The sequence below is a fragment of the Schistocerca piceifrons genome, chromosome 3 (genome assembly GCF_021461385.2).
Source record: "Schistocerca piceifrons isolate TAMUIC-IGC-003096 chromosome 3, iqSchPice1.1, whole genome shotgun sequence".
Taxonomy (NCBI): domain Eukaryota; kingdom Metazoa; phylum Arthropoda; class Insecta; order Orthoptera; family Acrididae; genus Schistocerca; species Schistocerca piceifrons.
The window spans coordinates 703,109,232-703,122,950 of NC_060140.1; the positions used below are offsets into that span (position 1 = coordinate 703,109,232).

At 44.4% G+C, this 13,719-nt stretch overlaps 1 protein-coding gene across 1 annotated transcript in view; it reads left to right on the forward strand.

Moving 5' to 3' along the window:
• The first annotated feature begins 304 nt into the window (after positions 1-304).
• Positions 305-13,719, forward strand: part of LOC124789977 (homeobox protein B-H1) — a 467,814-nt gene continuing 454,399 nt past the window's right edge. The window contains exon 1 of the mRNA XM_047257518.1: positions 305-507. Coding sequence (XP_047113474.1) covers positions 484-507 — 24 coding nt within the window. The 5' untranslated portion in view covers positions 305-483. The remainder of the gene's footprint in view (positions 508-13,719) is intronic.

Sequence of the window (13,719 nt, forward strand, 5' to 3'; positions counted from 1 at the left end):
AAAGATTAAAAGCTGAATAATAGATAATTGGGCACACTTTGCCTGACATGTGGGAAGAGAGGCATAGCTTCTTTCCGTGATCATTTACTAGCGATGATGAGAGCTTTTTCTGTTGTTATTGTTCCATGATATCTTAACTTGATCATTAATTACTCTCTTTAGATTAAAGAACCCATACCGACTACACATATTGCATTTATCTTTCTGTAGTATCGATATTGCGCTTATCGTGTGCGACGCCGCCGCGCATAGTGCTTTTATCTTCGTCATTGAAGTGCTTTGTGGCGCGTCCGGACAAGTTATTGGTTCAAGAAAGTTTCGGCTGCAGTTGTCGAAAGATGTTTGACGTTAGCACAGTGGAAAGAAGCGTTCGTGTGCGTTGTGTAAATTTTTAGTTTTCGCGTGATAGCCACGACATACAGACTGAAAAGACTCTAACTCCAAGGAGTAATTTCATTAAGAACTGGAAACTGTGAAGAACGCATGGGGAGAAGCAAATTATTCGAGGTAAACACTCAGTAGATCAGAATTAAAGTGACAGTTTTTAAAATGATTCCGTGTGTCATACAGCGATAGTAAGCACTGATATATTACTCATGTTAAGTGTACCTTTTTTTCATCAAAAAAATAGTACCACGTAGTTATTATTTGTCTCTGAACTGTAAAGGAGTTTATGCGTCTGATCAGAAAAAGAACAACACCAATAAATTCACAGCGTATATTTCCTCTTGAACACTTTGTCACATATTTCATCCATGGAAGGAAAGAGGTTTCAAATTACGACAGTTGCGTTGCGGAACATAGGGCGCAACAGGTTGATACACATTGAGGGGTAGGCGCGCAATTTCTGTGATACGCACACAGTTACATTTTTTTGTGCAGCGTAAACGTGTAGTTGAGAATAAAAATGTTTTTGGAAATTCTTTCCTATGTGCGATAATATAAGGAAACACGAATTGACTTCTTTTTGTGTCTGTTAGATGTACTTAGCGCATCATGTAATTCGACCTATTCGAAGATAGTAATCACTGCTAATATGTCATCGGTAGAAGTATCTAGCGAGATACGATATTTTCACGGAAATATTAAAAACGGCCTGCACACACTGCTTGGGTATGATGGAAGGCAATGTCGAAGAAGTTTATAGAACCATTCTGTGTAAAAGTTCATGGCGTCAAAGCCGGTTTTCACATTTTGCAATATAAAATATTGTGATTGTTGTTTGCCGAACTCACCGGCGACGGAAAGCGAGACATCCTCTTGGATGCAAAAAGTATTTTGCTGCAATGTCGTCGTGTAATTGATGATGGTCCGCATTTAAACAGTCTGCATTTGCGATTTAAGGAAAAAGCGCGAATAGCATGAGAAAGATCGGGACGACCCGCTGCTGGTTGGATATGTGACAACGACTCTATAATGAAGGGAATAAAAAATTCAGAGTGGAAGGGGCACGTGAAGACATTTGAGCCGGCACCACACGTAGTAGGTCGGACTTTCCAGAGTGACATATTCAAACTGTGGCGCGTCCACGCCGTCGGCTCCGCCAAAGTCTTTGCTGCAGCCCGTTTCACTTCGCTGTGCTATCGGTTTCACCCCGATGTCTCTTCTTGAGTGAGGAAGTGTTTTTTTTTTTTAAGTCATTCGTGTCGTGTTTTGTAAGAACAGAATACAAATCCCCATCTGCTATTTCTCCAAAATCACTTAAAAACTTTGTAGGGATATTTTTTCGGAAGGCAAAAATGTCTAACATTTCGTGCTCCATCAGATTAGAACCGCTTTCTTTCCAAATATGAGTAGTAAAAGAGATTCGCACTTTCGTGATAGGGCTCGTCTTTCTGTCACGAGTAAGCTTACCTAAAGTTGATCAGCTCTGGCGATATCGTATGTTACACATTGTTGCTCGATTCACGAAACTGAGCTGCATGGTAAAGCGCTAAAGCAGTCCATACTATCAGTGGATGGAAATATGTCCAGTTAGACTGTGGCTACGATTTTTCTACATTGTTACAGGTGTTTGTTAAAAGGTTGGATTTCTGCGGACTCTCTGGACAGGTTGGTCTATATAGTGCTATTTATAATGACATCGATCTCGGTGGGAAGTTAAGTCCAAATGGAAACAAAAACCTTGAATTTGCCATGCGTTAGTATACGGAGATATTGTGCAATGTGAGGTAGCGACGAGGTTAACGCACGCGGCGATAGCGCTGAATTTATGCTTCAACTTTTTTTTCTCTGCTTTTGTTGGCCACACCCCTAGAGAGGCACCTATACTTGGTATAATTTATACGCTTTCAACTGCATGTTGTCAGGGAGAACGTTTCGTATTCCTTGTTGCGTCCTTTTCCTAATTATTCGCATATTATGTAACTGAATCACAAACACATAGCTAGCACGACGTTTACCTATTAACGGGTATGGCGATAGAAAACCAATCTGATACTTTGGGCATATTGTCAGTCACGTACACTTATTCAATCTAAGTTTATCTCGACAGTCTGCCCGAAGGCAAACGCTTTTGCGTTATACATTTAGTTTCGTTTGAACCCGAAAGTGGACTTTTTATCACTAGTGGCCGTGTGACATACAGGAATGCTAAGGACGGGGCTTTTCTGATTTTCTCGCCCTAGTATGACTAGTGCGTATATGTAACGCGTGGTCGTCTGAAACCCAGACCCTCAGCCTTTACCGTTAAAAGCCTATAAGAAGTTTAAAGTCGCCATTCGACTGCCAGATTACAGTCAACAGCATCTTTACGCTGTCTCCGTTACAACAGAGACGATGTTCGTATACAATCCGCTGATCATAATGTGACGGGCAACCTCATCTTCTCCCCCCCCCCCCTCTCTCTCTCTCTCTCTCTCTCTCTCTCTCTCTCTCTCTCTCTCTCTCTCACACACACACACACTCTTTCTCACGCACACAAACTTTTGGGAGAGTAACTGAGTGCTGCATTTCAAGGACACGCTTCTGCACTCTGCCGTTCCTTGCATTTAGTTAGTTACTATAGAGCTCCGTGTCCTACTGTAAGAGTCGTTGGTTGCTGCTCGGTTCCCGGTGACTGTCTCAAATCTTTCTGTTATGACCAGTCTGAAACGGGGTCCACTCACCGTCAGAAGGACAAGTGAAAAGATGCTTGAATTAAACAAGACAGAAAAACTGTCGCAAGAGCCGCTGAAGTTTCGTCAAAATGAAAGGCTTACACAATGCTGGGATTTACAGAACATTCATCGTTTATAGCCCCCAGTCTACAAGATGCTGTCAGAGTAGTGCATAAAATTATGAAAGAAGACATAAAACGTGTGAATGTACGGACCAGACTGGTATTCCTCACACAGATGAATTCCAGATTTATGATTTTGTCTTGCTCTATCACGATGATGCGCAGCGACACTCACGCTTTCGAGAATACCCGGTGCCTAAGAATAGCTGCCCGTTAATGTGTATGGCTCGTTAGGTACCACTTCAGTGCAACGTCCTCTTGCAGAATCCTTCTGTACCTCTCCAGAAGATGCCTCTCCGCCGATTGTCGGTTCCACGATTGTCATTTCGCCGCCTGGCATGCCTTACCATATTTGTTTCAGTTTAGTGGTATCTGATTTTCTCCCACTGAGAGAGAGCATCTTTCCGTTGATCGGCGCGTAAATTGTTAATTTTCTCTCCTTTATCGTCCATAACGCACTGGGTTTGTGTGTCATGACCTAACTAATTTAATGAGGAGCCTGCAAAGCTTTTCTTGTTAGACATAGACACTGTGTTTCAACTTAGACGTAGTCGTCAGGTACCCACTATTTCGATCCATGTATCGACTCGAAAATGTCCCTTGTTCTCAAAAGATACGTGCATTACCCGACTTAATGAAAAAGTGATCCATAAATACAGGATGGTCCAAAAGTAACCTAGAAAATGAGATTTCTTAGTCAAATACTCGACTTGCGTCGATTTGCAGTAGGATTTTAAAACGCATGCCGAATTCGAACGTTTTGAATTACAGCGAAGAAAATAATCTATTGACACAGAATAGCGCGGATTCAGAAAATATCGTTCTTGTGCAACACAACTAGCGCTTTATTCTCGTGTAGTAATGAGTACTATTGATAGCGGAACTCCAATTAATTCTACGTTTCTGGATTTCCAGTAGTCTTTTGATGCCGTTCCTCACAAGCGGCCTCTAATTACATTGTGTGCCTGTGGTGCATCGTCTCAGTTGTGCGACTGGATTCGTGATTTCCTTTCAGAAAGGTCACAGTTCGTAGTAATCGACGCAAAGTCACAAAGTAAAGTGGAAGTGATATGCGGCGCCCTCTGCTATTCTCTACCCATATAAATAATTTAGGAGACAATGTGAGCAGCTCTCTTAGATTGTTTGCAGATAATGTTGTCGTTTACCGTCTAGTAAAGTCATCAGAACAAAACAAATTGCTAAATGATCTATATGATGCGAAAAGTAGCAATTAAAACTAAAAAAATAAAAATTGTGAGGTCATCCACACGACTGCTAAAAGGAACGGGTGAAATTTCAGTTACGTGATGAATCACACAAATCTGAAAGCTGTCCATTATCTCAGGGGTACAATGACGAACAACTTAAATTGGAACGGTGGATAGTGTTGTGGGAAGTGAAGCAAAGACTGCGTTTTATTGGCAGAACACTTAGAAGATGCAACAGATCCACTAAAGCCGCGCGGTATTAGCCGAGCGGTCTGAGGCGCTGCAGTCATGGACTGTGCGGTTGGTCCCGGTGGAGGTACGAGTCCTCCCTCGGGCATGGGTGTGTGTGTTTGTCCTTAGGTTAATTTAGGTTAAGTAGTGTGTAAGCTTAGGGAGTGATGACCTTAGCAGCTAAGTTCCATAAGATTTCACACACATTTGAACATTTTTTGATCCACTAAAGAGACTGCCTACACTATGCTTGTCCGTCCTGTCATGGAGTACTGCTGTGTGGTTATGGGATCCTTACCGGTTAAGACTGACGGAGGTTGTTGACAAAATTCAAAGAAGGGCAGCTCGTTTTTATACTGTCACGAAACAGGGGAGAGAGTGCCACGGATATGGTAAGCAAGTTGGAGTGGCAGTCATTAAAACAAAGGCGGTTTTCGATGCGGCGAGATATTTTCACCCCCCCAAACCCGAAAATATATTGTTGACACACACACACACACACACACACACACACACACACACACACACACACACACACACACGCACGAAGAAATGATTATCGTAATTAAATAAGAGAAACAGGAGCTCACGCAGAAAGAATTACCTGTCCGTTTTTACAGCGCGGTTAGAGAGTGCAACATTAGGGAAATACTATAGTGTGAAAATGTTTCGATGAATCTTCTGTCAGGCACTTACGTGTGAATCGCGGAGTAGACGTAGACGAACTCATAGCCTATAGAGCATCCAGTTTACTCATAAATGCAAAGAGAGTTGGGAATTTTTAACTATGGCAAAATTACTGATGAAGTAAGTGCGTTTTACTCACACGTTTGGCGTTTCCTGTCGAATTGCTACGTTGTGAATTGGCATAGAACGTCTAAGAGTCGTGTGCAGTAACAGTCTAGAAGGAACAAAAAAAAAAAAGGTAGGTAGGAAGGAAGATTAGGGTTTAATGTCCCGCAGTAGCAGAAAAAATACGCCTTGCTACTGCCGCTGGCAGAACCGAGTCGATAACATTTTTCCACACAAATGACTTACCGTTTGTCCCTATTCCCATTTCCGCAGTAATCTTTCACTCGCGTCATTTTTCGCTGCTGATTGTGATACACGTCGTATACAAACCTTGGTCCTGGACGCCTCAGTCGACGTTCTCCCAGTCGGCAACTTGTCTGACTTGGCGCTAAACCAGCCCTGGTTGGTGCACATCGTTCTACATTTCTAACAGCCAGAAAATATGTGTAAATATCATCGGGAAGCAGTTGGTGCATCTTCTACAAATGCATATCTCGACTACGTCGTGCTCTTCCGTCATTCTTCACGTCTTTTGATGCTGTTGAGTCAGCTAAGCATGTAGTGGCTGTTGGTCATTATAATTCGTTATGATTTTCGTTTTTGAAATGGTCGTTTCCTTGAAGTCCGCCTTTCTTTTGAGTTCTAACAGGTCAATAAACCTTTTCTTATTCAATTAATTGCCAACATTATGAATGCCTTTCGTACGCCGCTTCATACTTTGATGATGGTGTAGCAAGCACTTCCAATATCGAACCGCCGTATTTAACTTTTATTTCTCAGAACTTCCATTGATTCATCTTGCCGTATTATTTTTGCCCCTTTCTTGGGTGTGCTTCGTTCGTAGCAACGCTTATAAAGACCCGTTGTGTTTGAAAAAATCTAAAAACGGGTTTGGAATCAAGACGATGTAAAACAAAATTTTGTTCATTCTATAAATTGATAATTGTAAGCGACTGTGTCATTAATGATCTGCTGTTAGCGATCCCGAAAGAATACACAAAAAAGTGTTGTACACTTCTTGTGTTGCTCATTATCTGTTCGGAGAATTCGGTTGATGGCCGGCCGGAGTGGCCGAGCAGTTCTAGGCGCTACAGTCTGGAACCGCGCGACCGCTACGGTCGCAGGTTCGAATCCTGCCTCGGGCATGGATGTGTGTTATGTCCTTAGGTTAGTTAGGTTTAAGTAGTTCTAAGTTTTAGGGGACTAATGACCCCAGAAGTTACGTCCCATAGTGTTCAGAGCCATTTGAACCATTTTTGAACCAGTTCGGTTGATGGCCAGTCTCTGTACTTGTTGATGAGCTAAAACACACTGGTATGCAAAACTTAAGGACAAAAGTGACTTCCTCATGATGTGTCATTGCCGAGTAACATAGTGCCTGGATTCTTGGAACATACATAGAAATAACTGATACAGTACAGTAAAGGCCTTAACTAATATGCAATGATGCCAACAAAAGTGACATTTTTATTCAAAAACAGTTATTGCATTGAAGTCACCACAATGTGTGGTGGTCTCCTCACACTGCAATTAACGGGACCTGATTCTTAATACTGTATGTGATCACCAAGGACGGCAATGTATGTTCCGCAACGCGTTCCCTTCCCGGCCACAAAACCCATTCCTTCACCAGCGCTGTCGACAACTGCTGGATGGTCTTTGGTGCCATATGGACTTGCTGCAGTACGTCTCCTCGACGCGTCCCAGATCGGCTTGGTTGGATTCAAGTCGAGGGAACGGGTAGGCCACTCCATTCGTCACCTATCCTTTCGTTCCTCCACCTGCGCAGTTGGAAGCGGTCACACGTCGTCATCCATAAAAATGACATCAGATTCAAACGTATTCCCGAAAAGACACTCATGGAGAAGGAGCACAGTGTCACAATAGTATTGTCTGGTGAGGATGCTGTATCTAGAGATTTGGACGTCAGTATGTCCATTAAACATTGTGCCTCCCATACCATAAAAGCTGGACCACCAAAACCATAATGTTCGACAATGCTGGACGTATCTTCATATGTCGAGAGGGTGCAACATTTAATGCACACAGGAACATCGTCGAACATGATCGCTTTTTTAGCCAGGTGTTACAGTATGGGGAGGCATAATGTTGCTTGGGTGTACTCACCTCCTAACCTTTGAACATGGTACATTCACCAGTCAACGCTATTGCGACAATGTACTCCTTGACTGGGTGCGTCTTTTTAGGAGCGCATTTGGCCCTGACTTTATTTTTATGGATGACAGCGCACGACCGCATCGAACTGCTCAAGGGTAACGATAGATATTCGGCAAAACGACTGTCCTGCCCATCGACCCATTGTGGGATACGTTTAGGAGACGTAGTTATACACGTGCACGAACGACCATCCAGCAGCTGTCAACTGCACTCGTGAACGAATGGAATGTCCTGCCGTAAGAACTCCATACCAACCTTTTGGCCAGCATGGGAGCACGTTGCGTAGTATGCACAGCTGGCTGTTGTGATCACACGCCCTGTTAAGAACTATGTCCCGCCTTTTGTAATGTCCAGCAGATCATAATAAGTAGTGGAGACTTCAGTATATTTATAGTTTTTAAATAAAAGTGTTGTTTCCGTGTGTCTAACGGTGTGTTTCCATCAGGCACCTTTGTACTACACTTCAGCAGATTTTTCTACACAAGGTCCAAGTTTCATCTAGCTATGTTACTTGGCAATGGCACATCTTGCGGAAGTTACTTTATTCCTTGTACTATGACCATCTTCTTAATAACATATTGGTCCAGCTTTGGAACGCAATACAGAAGCGATTCTGCATGGTATTTACGAGGGGCGGTTGAAAAGTCCGTGCAAAAATAAAAACTACTTACGTGTTTGAGGTGAACCTTTTTTATTTTTCGACATAGTCTCCCTTTAGACTTATACATTTCGTCCAACGCTGTTCTAATATGTTGATCCCTTCCGAATAACAGGAATTGTCTAAGTCTGCAAAATAGCTATTAGTTGCTGCAATCACCTCCTCGTTTGAATAAAATCTTGGTCTTGCCAGCCATTTCTTCAAATTGGGGAACAAATAGTAGTCCGAGGGAGCCAAGTCTGGAGAATAGGGGGGATGTGAAACGAGTTGGAATCCTATTTCCATTAATTTTGCGATCACAACTGCTGAGGTGTGTGCTGGTGCATTGTTGTGATGGAAAAGGACTTTTTTGCAGTCCAGCCTCCGGCGTTTTTCTTGCAACTCGGTTTTCAAACGGTCCAGTAACGATGAATAATATGCATCTGTAATAGTTTTACCCTTTTCCAGATAGTCGATGAGGATTATCCCTTGCAAATCTAAAAAGACAGTCGCCATAACCTTTCCAACCGAAGGAATGGCCTTCGCCTTTTTTGGTTCAGATTCTCCCTTGGTAACCGATTGCTTAGATTGATCTTTGGTCTCAGGAGTATAGTAATGTATCCATGTGTCATCCACAGTGACGAAACGACGCTTAAAGTCCTGCGGATTCTTCCTGAACAGCTGCAAACCATCCTTGCAACACTTCAGACGATTCCGTTTTTGATCAAGCGTGAGCAATCGCGGAACCCATCTTGCGGGTAACTTTCTCATGTCCAAATGTTTATGCAAAATATTATGTACCCGTTCATTCGAGATGCCCACAGCACCAGCAATCTCATGCACCTGAACTCTTCTGTCATCCATGACCATATCATGGATTTTATCAATGATTTCTGGAGTCATAACCTCCACAGGGCGTTCAGAACGTTCAGCATCACTTGTGCCCATATGGCCACTCCGACAATTTTGAAACCACTTATAAACTGTTCTAATCGAAGGTGCAGAGTCACTGTAATGTTTATCAAGCTTCTCTTTAGTCTCCTGAGGCGTTTAGCTTTTCATAAAGTAATGTTTAATCACCACACGAAAGTCTTTTTCGTCCATTTTTTGACAATAACTGGACTTTCTTGATTCACACGAATGCCAAACACAAAGAAATAGACCAATATGGCTGAAACTTTGTGTGCGTTCTTTCCAAACATGCTACTAACTAAATATGACCTCGATACGTGCCGGTGGTGCCATCTATCGGACTTTTCAAACGCCACTCGTATTCGACATGTCCTTGGTAGGTTTCCGGAGATCGATGCACCTGATGTCTACACACATGTCACGCAGATACCGTAACTTACCGGCCGTTGGCTCTGGGCACAGAGATGGTGCCGAATAGCATCTCTGACGTGTCCCATCAAGTTCAGATAAGGTGAATTTGGTGGCCAAGAGAACAACATAAGGTCACTGTCATGCTCCTTGAAGTACTGTAGCATGTGGCCTTGTGACTTGGGCAGGTATCTTGCTGGAAGGTGCCGCTTCTGACAGGGAAGACATGAAATATGTAGGGATGCAGGTGATTTGCAGTAATAATCACGTAGTCCACAGCTGTCATGGCGTCTCTGTTACTACCGCATGTCCCATCGCCTCTCCCCCCCTCCCGCCCTCCATCAGTGGCGCGGTATTTCGAACAGTCGTTTTCCTGAATCCTTTGATCCACGTTCCAATTCCGGAGATCTCGCGTTCACTGCCATCGTAATTGACGGTACCACTGTCTCAATATAGGAACATGTATGGGTCATCTACAGAAGAGCACTGTGTTCAACAATGCGCACTCCGTAACACTAGTGCCTGCATCAGTTTCGTGTTCTGTCGTCAGATATATCATACGGTGCTGTCTATCCTACTAATACGCTATGGGCAAGCTTCGGACCTCCATGTTCTGTGAAGAGGCGTGCACGTCCAACTCCTAGATCTCTACTTGCGAGTTTCTCCACCATTCATCCGCTTTCATAGATTCTTGTGACAGTAGGACGCGATCAATTGATCAACTTCGCCGTTTCTGAGATGCTTTCAAGCTGACGTGCCACAACAGTGTGCTCCTTGTTACAGGCACTTTTGTCAGCGGATTTCACCATTTGCGGCCCTTACCGTCGTTAGAATGGTTCGTCTCTGCTCTGCTTATATACGTTACTCAACGTGTCACGTGGCCGCAACGCAACCAGGCAGTATTCAGTCTCGCGGTGGGTAGTGGTCATAATGTTTTGGCTCTTCGGTTTACGCAATAGTGCTAACCTGAATCTGGATCTTTCTCCTGTCTGGCGCACAAACTACTATCACTGCACTTTCCTTGGATTATCAGGACCAACACATCATATCCAATATGTGATAGTTGTCTGGAAGGACAGCAATACGAACTCATCAAAACTCATCTAAGTTCATCAATTGAGCTCACTATCGCTATTGTATACCAACCTACGATCTCTTTGGATAATCATCTAGAAAGCATGGAAACCGGCTTCACACGTCCACAGAACGAAGTCGCATGAGCAAATGCTGTGACGCAGAACTGGCTCTAAACGCGAGAATGCTATTTTCGCTCACCCTTTCCCATTCTACCTCGCTCCCATTGTTTACATCTTCGAAATACTGGACTGACTTTTATACGTTGGTCTCTTGCTACAGGTAACTGATTCTACATGAACGGTATAGGTGTTCTGTGCTTGCTGTCTGCGGTCAACTTCGATAGTGCTCACAAGTACACAGTACAACACAATTAAAGTGTCACTTCTTTTAAAACCTCGTCATTTTCTCTCATTGCGACGCAGACATTCTGAAATTGGTTCGAAGGTGCCCACAAATTTCTTCTGCAGCGATATAAAAGCGTGACTCCTTCCGACGTCACCCTCGAGTTCGGCAACGTTTCAAACGGCAAGGTGTCGACTTATGCGAAAAAAGACCAGAGTTCAGAAGTTCATGTGAGGTATTAGGTGGATTAATGATGTCACATCAGCACCAAATTTCACCAAAATTCTGCTCAACGCTATCGTGATCGTGTAAACGATGGGCAGGTCGTTACACAGACTCTTACCCACATTCCACCACTTCTCTTGACGCCTCCACAGTGGAGATCAGAATCTGGACGTCCAATGCTGAAATAACACTGTTTTCTTACGGCTGGCCGAGGAAAAGATTTCAGACCCACCGCTGCTCAGAATAGACATGAAAAGGCCTTTGCAGATCGCATAGAGGGTGTCAGTGAAACTACCCCTTCCCTTGGGGCGTCCATTTACATACATTTCGCGGTCCAAAACGGCAGTTTGCAGTTCGATGTGCAACAGAACGACGTTCTTCACAACCTTAGGCCCTGCTGAAATCGCCTGGATGACCCACCCCTTCTATAAGAAAGAAGACTTCGGCTGCCTTGGTTACGGAAGCACCTACCGTACGAGCACCAACAATTTGCCCACATTCGGATTTACATACACTGCTGGCCATTAAAATTGCTACGCCACGAAGATGACGTGCTACAGACGCGAAATTTAACCGACAGGAAGAAGATGCTGTGATACGCAAATGATTAGCTTTTCAGAGCATTCACACAAGGTTTGCGCCAGTGGCGACACCTACAACGCGCTGACAAGAGGAAAGTTTCCAACCGATTTCTCATACACAAACAGCAGTTGACCGGCGTTGCCTGGTGAAAAATCGTTGTGATGCCTCTTGTAAGGAGGAGAAATGCGAACCATCACGTTTCCGACTTTGATAAAGGTCGGATTGTAGCCTATCGCGATTGCGGTTTATCGTATCGCGACATTGCTGCTCGCGTTGGTCGAGATCCAACGACTGTTAGCAGAATATGGAATCGGTGGTTTCAGGAGGGTAATATGGAACCCCGTGCTGGATCCCAACGGCCTCGTATCACTAGCAGTCGAGATGACAGGCATCTTATCCGCATGGCTGTAACGGATCGTGCACCCACGTCTCGATCCCTGAGTCAACAGATGGGGATGTTTGCAAGACAACAACCATCTGCACGAACAGTTCGACGACGTTTGCAGCAGCATGGACTATCAGCTCGGAAGCCGTGGCTGCGGTTACCCTTGACGCTGCATCACAGACAGGAGCGCCTGCGATGGTGTATTCAACGACGAACCTGGGTGCACGAATGATAAAACATCATTTTTTCGGATGAATTCAGGTTCTGTTTACAGCATCATGAAGGTCGCATCCGTGTTTGGCGACATCGCGCTGAACGCACATTGGAAGCGTGTATTCGTCATCGCCATAGTGGCGTATCACCCGGCGTGATGGTATGGGTTTCCATTGGTTACACGTCTCGGTCACCTCTTGTTCGCATTGACAGCACTTTGAACAGTGATGTTACATTTCAGATGTGTTAAGACCCGTGGCTCTACCCTTCATTCGATCCCTGCGAAACCCTACATTTCAGCAGGATAATGCACGACCGCATGTTGCAGGTCCTGTACGGGCCTTTCTGGATACAGAAAATGTTCGACTGCTGCCCTGGCCAGCACATTCTTCAGATCTCTCACCAATTGAAAACGTCTGGTCAATGGTGGCCGAGCAACTGGCTCGTCACAGTACGTTAGTCACTACTCTTGGTGAACTGTGGTATCGTGTTGAAGCTGCATGGGTAGCTGTACCTGTACACGCCATCCAAGCTCTGTTTGACTCAATGCCCAGGCGTATCAAGGCCGTTATTACGGCCAGAGGTGGTTGTTCTGGGTACTGATTTCTCAGGATCTATGCACCCAAATTGCGTGAAAATTTAATCAAGTCAGTTCTAGTATAATATATTTGTTCAATGAATACCCGTTTATCATCTGCATTTCTTCTTGGTGTAGCAATTTTAATGGCGAGTAGTGTAGTTCCGTAATAAAGCAGTCACAACTACACAAAATGCAGTTCTGAACAAGACTTACACTTGTAACGTATTGAGGTCATTTTAGAGATGCCGTTCGTGGTGAAATGGAACAGCACAACCTGCAGGCATATCTAACATCTGCATTTGTGTTCAAGTGTGCATTTCTCGCCATCTTTCCATATTTGTCCAACCCCTGTACTTTCTGGTCACGATGGAAAGGAATGCGCGTGCAGCGGCCGCGTGATCGTGTATTTCCTATTCCGGCTGTGGGCGGCTCTATATACAGCGTAGACGCGACCACGCATCCACGTCCGGGTGCGGAGAATAGGTGGCGCTCTCAAATCTCATTATACGGCGCGCAGCGTTCTTTTGTCCTTTTGTGGCGTCGGCCGCTCTGCCGCCGCCAGGAGCTGCTCACCCCTCCCCTGTTATCTCTCGTCTGCGGCGTCTTTGTGTCGCAGGCTGAGCCCAAATCACATTTTAATACCCTGATCTTCTGCGACCTGCTTCTCAGTATCTGCCTCGTTAAGGCTGCCCCGCCCGCTGAATTACAATTTCATTTTATATTTCCCAC